The following is an 8924-nucleotide window of genomic DNA, read 5'->3' as shown; positions in this document are numbered from 1 at the left end:
CAGGCCTCAGTAAATCAATAATTTAGCCCAGGCAATTTAAGACTGATTTAAATGGTTCATGGTTCGAATTAGTACTGCAGAGTTCACTGCTTCCTGTACCATGTTTAAATATTCAACTAAAATGTATTAAAACGCTTAATTTTGAATTACATTTGAAAAAGAATCTCAATTTGATACTGTGTATGATATTTTACACCTTCTTCCCAACTCACTAAGATTTTATTGCATTTATATACTTACTACCACGTTAATACATTAGTCATTTTTACTGATACCATGATTGCAGGAAAAGAGCTAGCAGGAAATCTAAGAAGGAGAATGTGGCTTTCTTAGGTTACAATCATGGGCAACAAAAGTGTTGACTGAACACGGCAACTTGCAGTTTGTTCAGATTGTCTTAAATTGGGATTATTCTATTAAAAATAATTTTTAAAATCCTTACTTTGTTCGAGCATATTTCATGTTAGGAACATGTCCTGGAGCTGTGGTTAGAGCAAGCGAGAGATCCGAGTTCAATTCCAGGCAGAGTGAAACCTTGGGCAAGTTTCCTTACTCCACACGCCTAATAATAATCCCTCCAAAACAAAACTATAATAAATTGGTCATTTTCAATCTATGACTGTTTGTGGGACACTGCTGTGCGCAATTGGCTGCCGCGTTCGCCCACAAATATACAGTCAATTCACTTTACAGTCTATTCTGTGAAGCGCTTTGAGATGTCTAGAAGACGTGAAAAGCGCTATATCAAATACAAGGATTATTATTATTAGTATTATTATGTCTCAAAGAGCTTCACAGGATTTGCTGTAATTTGCTGAGTGTGGAACCTTGGTTTCTTGTTCGTCCTTTAAACCCCATAACCATTCTATAGCACATTATTTGTTTTCACCCTTCATAATTATCACCTACCTCCTACCCACAAAAATCTACCCTTGATCCCTCATATTTCTTAACTAACAAGCCATCTCCAACCTGCCCTTGTTCTGCAAAGTCCTGGAATATGTTGTTGGACTCCATTCCCCACTTGAGCCCCTCCAGTCCAACTTGCAAGGACCAGAAGCAGCCTGCTCATTGCTGAGGTAAATCAAAAAACTTCAATGTTAATTAATTAATGACCTAATTTATGGTATTCCTTAAGGTGTTTTTCTTAATTAGTATTAACATGTTAGGGAATACTGCATTTTTCCCCAAACTGTGAACTTTTTGTTACCATCAATCCATAAGGTTTGTAAAGATGCTTACAGTTAATCAGTTCAGTTACTTGAATAATTCTAATGCATGGTCTATAATGCCACAGAATAAAACTCCCCCCAGCTCCAGAAAGTATTACTGTAACATTACCTTAATTCAGGAAAGATTTCCTCCCAACATTTTCTTTTTTCCAAGTACTTGCATTAAAATAGCAGAAACAGCAACTTGCTGTTTTAGAACATGTGTGTTACAACTAAAGTCCCTAACATATTTCCCTAGGAATCTTGGGCTATTTTCAAGGATATGAAAGCCACAGTGAGGGTGCAGCAGAGATTTACTGGATCACTAACAATATAAGAATAATCTTTGCATTAGATAAACCCTTAGCATATCAAACTCTGGAGATCTGGAATTAAGAGCTAGCCAGACCAGGCCCGAACCCCCCATAAGTTTAAAAATTTCCGCAGGTGTATGTGTAGACCCTCAACAGCAAACTGTCCTAGCGCATGCCAACACCACCCTGAACAGTCTCACTGTCCTTCACAGTGCTCAGGGATATTGACTTTGCTCAGATTGTTTGAATCCCACGAGCAGAAAAGAATGTATTCACTATCTTCTATCAAAGTGATATGAGAAAAAAGAGGGTATAGTTATGATGAAAGGTTTAAAAAATGGAATTGTATATATTAAAGAGGTTCTAAGAGAATCTAATATAAATGGTCCAAATTATCAAGTGTAGAATAATGTTTCAGAGTGTTACACAGTGGCGATTATTTAACCAAGCTTTTATGCTTTCTTAAAATGGATATTCTCTCATTTACTATGATAATGGTCAAGTTTTAAGTGGTCAAGTTTTGCATCATTGTGCGCATTCAAGATAGTATGTACATACATTTGAATAATGTTTATTTATTTTGTACAACAAAATCCTGAATGGGGTTTTCAAGGATGCTTTATAATTCATAATTTATTTTGCAGCTTTTGGGTGTTACCAGTCACCTGGTTGGTTAAAATGATTCTCACTGTATGACGTTCAGTCATTTCATTATATATAAAACACTTCATTGCAACTGTTCTTTAATGTGGTTCGTGAGCACTTCAGTGAGGACATCGACGTTTTTCATCAAGCAATCCTTTGAGCGACCTGCAAGATATCTCCTTCAAAACTGTAAGTGAATAAGCAGTTTTCTTTGGATGCTTTTTCAGTTAATATAATGCTCATGAAGAACACAAACTGTAATCCAAATTTTTTATCAATTATTTAAAATATGTATATTTTACAGCTACATATATACCATAAACATTTCCCACTGTTTTTCCAACTTGTTTATTATTTACTATGTATATTTAAAATAAGATGTAAATACATGACATTGGGCTGGATGAAGATACTTTTCCAGGTTTTTATTTACAAATATGAGAATGTTTATTGATTAGTCACAATTTGGACCACTGCAGTTTGTGCAAAAAAAGCTAGTGTTGCTGGTATAATACAAGAATATTGTGCAAAATACGAGTGGAAACTTATTGAGAACATCAAAAAGAATATTAAAACTAGCTATGCCTAGCTCATGAATAGCATTTATTTAGTTTCTAACTGGGTAAGCATAAGTTATAGCATCATTTTATTCAAAATGAAGTGTTCATTAAAACTTAGGACTCTAACTAATCGCCAATAAATCTATTCAATTGTATTTTCTAGATATATAGATTTTGAAATAGATTTGCAATAAATAAATATTTCAGATTTTTACATGTAATTCTGTGGTATCTTTCTTTCAGAGTGCATGCAATTGACATTAAATTGTATTGAGTTCAGAATATTCAGCATTCATGTGGCTGTTTGATAAAGTCCGTGCATCAGGTGAAAACAGCATTTCTTCTGACAGCAAAATGTTTGCATCATATGATGGAAGTGTACCCAGGGTAAAGATCTCCAGACTATACAGCAATGTACTGACACCAGACAAAATACCAGATTTCTTTATTCCACCCAAGCTTCCAGTAGCCCAGCGGAATAGCTCACGAGGTTCTTGCAACCAGTTCAATAAATGCAAATTGAAACTATCTGCTTCATGCAACGATATTCCTTCTTTTTCCAGAAAATGTGATAGTAATAAGAACTTTGCACATCTAGCAAATTGTCATATAATACAGGTTGAAAGTGCTGAAGATCTGAGCAGTGACAACAACCAGAGCAGTGACAAAGATAGGATTAGAGATTATAAATCGCTGATGCCTTGCTATGGATTTTCACCTTTATTGGAGAATCCTCATACCAGACGAAAGGAATCATTATTCCATGTCGATCCAGTCACTAGTTCTATACAGCAAACCTTACAGCAGAAAGAATACATAACAGATGATGATCAGAGACAGTCAACTACAAACACTTTTCTGCAGATAAAGCATCTAAGCCTTCCTGAACTGACATTACCTTTATCTAAGTCATCCAGAATGTTCTCCAGTCAAGGCACGTTTGACAGTGATACTCAATCTTCATCAGAGTCATCTCCCTTTAACTCTCCATCCCTGCATCGGTCCGTGTCCGGGTCTTCCCTCTTGAAATTATTCAGCAATGAGAGTTCCACTCAGGTTCTGCACTCTAAATCCAAACAGACCTTAGGAAGGAACAGCTCATTTTCAACCGATGAATGTAGCTCTACAGATACGAGCCCCAGTATTTCCAGAAAGTCTGTTTACAGCTGTCAAACATCTCTGCATGGATGCCCTTTTGCACATTCAGCAATCTTTCCCCTTGATCTACTCCAGTGTCGTGAAAGATTGTTTAACGAGCACACAATCCTACTTAATAAAAGAGGCACAGTCAGGCTCTCCACAGAATTCGACTTCAGCAGAGTCACCTTTCGGGTGCGTGTCATTGCAGTGGAGGAACTGTATGATAAAGACTTTGAGATAAAGAATGTCAACTGCTATGTGCTTTTATACCTGATGCCAGGTAAATTTCAAAAACAATGCAGCACCATAATAAAGAACAGTAGTAATCCAATTTTCAATGAAGACTTCTTCTTTGATGGGATAACGGAGGAAAATTACAAGAACATGTACTTCAAAATAAAGGTTATTAACAAGGGAGTTAACCTGAAACGTAATACCCAGCTTGGCGAAAAAGAGCTTCCTCTCTCATCCCTTCTGCCAAACCATCTCTAATACACTCAGAAAGCCCCCCATTATTGGAGTTGCTATACTATATCCAAGTTTCACATAAAAGTACGCCATTGTTAATCGTAACACAGTTGCTATCAGTACAGTAGTTTGCTAATGAAATTCAGAGATTTATAGACAAATTCAACAAAAGTGTGCTTCAGTATATCTAGAAATCTTGACAAGTAGGACTACTTTACTACTTACGTTTTCTTAAATTCATCATTGAGTTAATTAGTTCTGAACACAGAAAAGTAAAGGCATTGGAAACAACATATATCATTTAGAAAACAATACCAACCTGTAAGCAAGTAAACTGGGAACTTTACTTCCACTTTGTCTAATTGGTAGCCTGTGTAACTTTTTTGTGTGTATATCTTTATCAATATACGTTAGATTGATTATTCATGAAATGTACACATCTTGGTTATGTTGCTTTGTTGCATTTCTTTTGCAAATGTATCAAAATGTTAAAAAATGAAAGTAACAAAATATGTAAATAATCCCATTCTCTTTGGAGCTCAAAGTATTACAAATGTACATTATAACAATTTTATGTTCGACCATGAATCATTCACAAGTTTTATGATTTGGAGGTGATGCAAAATAAATAACAATAATAATAATAAACTCTGTTGTGTGATTTAAATCGATTGGCATTCAAAGTTGCTCCTTAACGCCTTGTCAGCTTACCTTCCACGCCAACACTTTTAAGACTTTAACTGCGAACAACAAAAATATAACAACAAAATTACATTGTAAAGCTTCACGTTGGGAGGACTGGACAGTCAGAGTTTCGGACCAGAGCTGAGGGTCGGGATTGGGGAGGGTGGAGGGCAGGGGGGGGAAGCAGGGAGATCGAAAGCACGGTCGAAGAGGAGGGTCTTGAGATGGGTCTTGAAGGAGGCAAAGGAGGGGGTGAGGTGGAGGGACTGTGGGATGGAGTTCCAGAGGGTGAGGGCAGAGTGGCAGAAGGTCCGCCCGCCAATGGTTGGTCTGGCGAAGCGGGGGATGTGAAGCAGGCCGGAGCCCGCTGAGTGGAGGGAGTGAGCAGGATGGTAGGGGGTTAGGAGGTCACAGCGGTAGGGTGGAACAAGACCGTGGAGGGCTTTGAAGGTGAGGACCAGGATCTTGGACTGTATCCTCTGTGTGATGGAAGCCAGTGGAGTGGGGCGAGGATGGGGGAGACAGGGTCACGGAGCCTGGTCTGGGAGAGTTCTGGATGATCTGCAGCCTGCAGGAGGGAGGAGTTGGAGAGGCCGACAAGCAAGGAGTCTGCGTAGTCGAGCCTCAATGTTATGAAGGCGTGTGTGAGGGTCTCTGTGGCCTGTGGTGTGAGACAGTGGCGGACCATGTTGCGGAGGTGGGGGAAGGCAGAGCGGGTCAGGGCGCAGATGTGGGGTAGAAAAGATAGTTGAGGGTCAAACAAGACGCCAGGGTTCCAGACTGGCTCAGCGAGGTGGACCGGGCAACCGCGTAAAAACATAAGAAATGGTGAACGCAAAAAGACCAAGGTCATCGAGTTCGCCTCCCACCTTCCTGACGGTCGCACGCACATAAGTCCCAAACTAACCATGTACTATATTACATAGCAACTTAAATTTTACAGCGCCCTTCACACGGGGTAAGGACCCGGAGCGGCAAATAATGGACAGTTTGGCCTCAGACTCCTCCTAAGCCCAGAAATAACCGCCCTCTCCATCGCCACCCGCGACCAGGAACTTGCCAGGAATTAAAATAGGCTCGGAGTCCAAAATCCACCAAGCACTAGCCCAAAAGTAGCCCGATGGTAACGTGTCGCCTCCTATGCGCCGCAGAGACTGACCGATTCGGGTTTTAGTGTTTTTTTTTTCAAACGACGCAGTAAAACGTCTTAAAACGCAAAAGACGTTTTGTAAGTTTAAAGTCAAAATTAGGCGTCCGCCCAAAGCCTTTTTTTAAAAAAAAGCCGACGTAACGCCAGCAGCAGCAGCAGCAACAACCTCCCGCGAAAATAGCCCAACTGGGTGCGAACCCGCCCCAAGCTGTCAACTTTGGAGCGCGGGTTGCCTTTGCTGGTGAAGGTAAGGTGACGCACGCGCGCGGGCGGGCGGGTGGGCGCGCGCGCGTGGGCGGCATTTCCGGTCGCTGTGGCGTCGGGGGGGTCGGTTGGTGTGCGTTTTTAAAAAAAACGGCACCTGACGCTCGCGCTCGGTCCCCCCCCCCCCCCCCGTGTGCGCATGAGTGAGTGAGTGAGTCTCGTGCTCTCGCTGCTCAGACACAGGCGGGTCCTCCTCTGTGCGGTTTAGGGCGGCGGCGGCGGCGGCGGGGAGCGGGTGGACAGCGGCGGGCGGGCGGGCGGGCGGGGTGTGGGGGTCCAGGGGACCCCGAGGATGCTGCTGACGGCAGGATGGTGTTCGAGTCCATCGTGATCGACGTGCTGAACCGCTTCCTGGGCGATTACGTGGTGAACCTGGACAGCTCGCAGCTGACAATAGGAATATGGGGAGGTAAAAAGGAGTGAGTGAGAGAGAGAGAGAGAGAGAAAAAAAAATAAGTTAACAGATGATGTTATGTTTGCGGGCTGTTCGTGTATTTAATTTCCCGGCCGTTTCCTGGTGTTTTTGACAGTTGAGAAAATGGCCCACCCCTTCCCTTCTCCCCCTCCCCGGGGGTGGTGGGGGGAGTGAGGGACCCGCCCCTCGGGATCCTGCGCGGTACTGCAGAGTGCGGTTGACCGCGTTTGTAAAGACCTCTGAAGTGACCAGGACCACCCGAGAAATGACACGGCTCGACAGCAGCGTGTCAGGGGAGGAGGAGGAGGAGGGGGTTAGGGGTGGGGTGGGGTCTGCTACTGGCCTCAGAAAACCTGGGTCACTACGAGGACGACACTTGGAGTGGGTGGGGGTTGGGGTTGGGGTTGGTGTGGTCTCGCAGCTCTGCACCAAATAGTGTTACGTTGCTCGTCAAAACACCCAAATAGAAGCAACGGCGTTCAGTCGGGAGATGTCCAGACGTTTCATTTCGTGTGTGTATTTTTTTATGTGTAGTTCGTCATTTCGTGTCGTGCCTGTTGTTGTTTTTTGTTAAAAAAAACAAATCAGAAAAAAATAATGCAAGCGAACGTGCCCTTGATTTGCTTACAAAGTCCGGTGCAGAGCTGCAAGTCTACACTCCCAGTGAGGGACCCAGGCTTTGTAAGGCCGGCACCAATCCCCACCCTGTCTCTGGACACGCTGCTGTTGAGCGGTGCCATTTCTTAGGTGATCGTGGTCCCTAAGAGGTTTTTTTCCCCCACAAAGAACAGCATGGAAACGGGTCACTCGGCCCAACCAGTCCAAATCTGTGTTTACGCTTCACATGGGTCTTCACCCGCTCTTTACTCCCACGCCCTTCTTTTCCCATCTGTTGTGTAAAGGTCTGCAACAACAACAACAAGATTGCATTTATAGAGCGCCTTCCACGTCGGGAGGACGTCCCAAGGCGCTGGACAGTTGGGTCAGGTCCCAAGCATTGGGGGGGAAATGGTCAGGGTGAGGGGAGGGAAGGGAGGGAGCGAGGAGGGGGTAGAGAGTCGAGAGGGGAGCTGAAGGCACGGTCAAAGAGAAAGGTCTTGAGACCGGCCTTGAAGGAGGAAAGGGAGGAGGCGGCGAAGGCACTGGGGGATGGAGTTCCAGAGCCTCGGGGCTGAGAGGCTGAAGGCCCGGCCACCGATGGTAGGGCGGTTGGGGCGGGGGATGTGGAGCAGACCGGAGCCAGAGGAATGGAGGGTACGGGCAGGTAAGTAGGGGATAGTAGGTCGGAGAGGTAGGAGGGAGCAAGACCATGAATGGCCTTGTAGGTGAGGATGAGGATCTTGAATTCGATCCTCTGGGGGATGGGAGCCAGTGGAGGCGAGCGAGGGTGGGAGTGATGTGGTCCCGAAGCCTGGTGCGGGACAGTACACGAGCTGCAGAGTTCTGAATGACCTGCAGCTTGTGGAGGGAGGTGCCGGGAAGGCCGTCGAGGAGAGAGTTCCCATAGTCCAGCCTTGAGGTGATAAAGGCGTGGACCTTGTTACAGAGGGAGCGGACGTTTTGTAGTCTGATGTGGAGGGAGCAGTTGACAGAAGGGTGCGTGGGGAGGGAGGGAGGATGGGGATGAGGAAGGAGAAGTTGGCTCCCCGGGTCTGTGTGGTGGGGAATGGGGCAGTCGGTATGGCTGCTGCTGGATAGCCAACGCCGATTTCCACGGTGAGCCCGGCGGAGGATTCCCAGGCTGGAACAGAGGGAGGTTGTGGGAGGGTCAAGTGGGGATAGAAGGCGAGAGGGACGGAGAGAGTCTAGCTTTTTCTTGAATCATCATGATCTTGCTGTACGGTATTTTCCCTTGATATCGTTGACTTCCCCTCAATCCCTCTCTTGGCACAACTGTTAGTGATAGCTCTTTATTTTTTTCATATGATACTTAATAGAAAGCATAATGTTTATCCTGATGTCTAGAGCACATTATCAAGCCAACTGAAGGTGTTTTTTCTTTCTAAGTTTGCTTACAAATACCTGTTTTGTTTTTTAACTTTCTTATTCATTGATATACTTCAGGGCGAGCTT

General features: G+C 44.2%; 2 protein-coding genes across 2 annotated transcripts in view; both read left to right on the top strand.

Annotated features, from left to right (window-relative positions):
• Positions 1-3024: 3024 nt before the first annotated feature.
• On the top strand, positions 3025-4363 carry LOC103186099 (C2 calcium-dependent domain-containing protein 4C-like). The gene has a single exon (XM_007904932.2). It carries the CDS (start codon positions 3025-3027, stop codon positions 4360-4362), a length of 1338 nt encoding a protein of 445 aa, XP_007903123.1. The 3' UTR covers position 4363.
• A 2328-nt stretch (positions 4364-6691) lies between these two features.
• vps13a (vacuolar protein sorting 13 homolog A) overlaps positions 6692-8924 on the top strand; it is a 124650-nt gene continuing 122417 nt past the window's right edge. The window contains exon 1 of the mRNA XM_007904924.2: positions 6692-6845. Coding sequence (XP_007903115.2) covers positions 6746-6845 — 100 coding nt within the window. The 5' untranslated portion in view covers positions 6692-6745. The remainder of the gene's footprint in view (positions 6846-8924) is intronic.

This window comes from Callorhinchus milii, unplaced genomic scaffold (assembly GCF_018977255.1).
Source record: "Callorhinchus milii isolate IMCB2004 unplaced genomic scaffold, IMCB_Cmil_1.0 Scaffold1, whole genome shotgun sequence".
In the NCBI taxonomy this organism is placed as follows: domain Eukaryota; kingdom Metazoa; phylum Chordata; class Chondrichthyes; order Chimaeriformes; family Callorhinchidae; genus Callorhinchus; species Callorhinchus milii.
The sequence above is the reverse complement of the archived record's forward strand: the minus strand, read 5'-3'. Positions and strand labels throughout refer to the sequence as shown.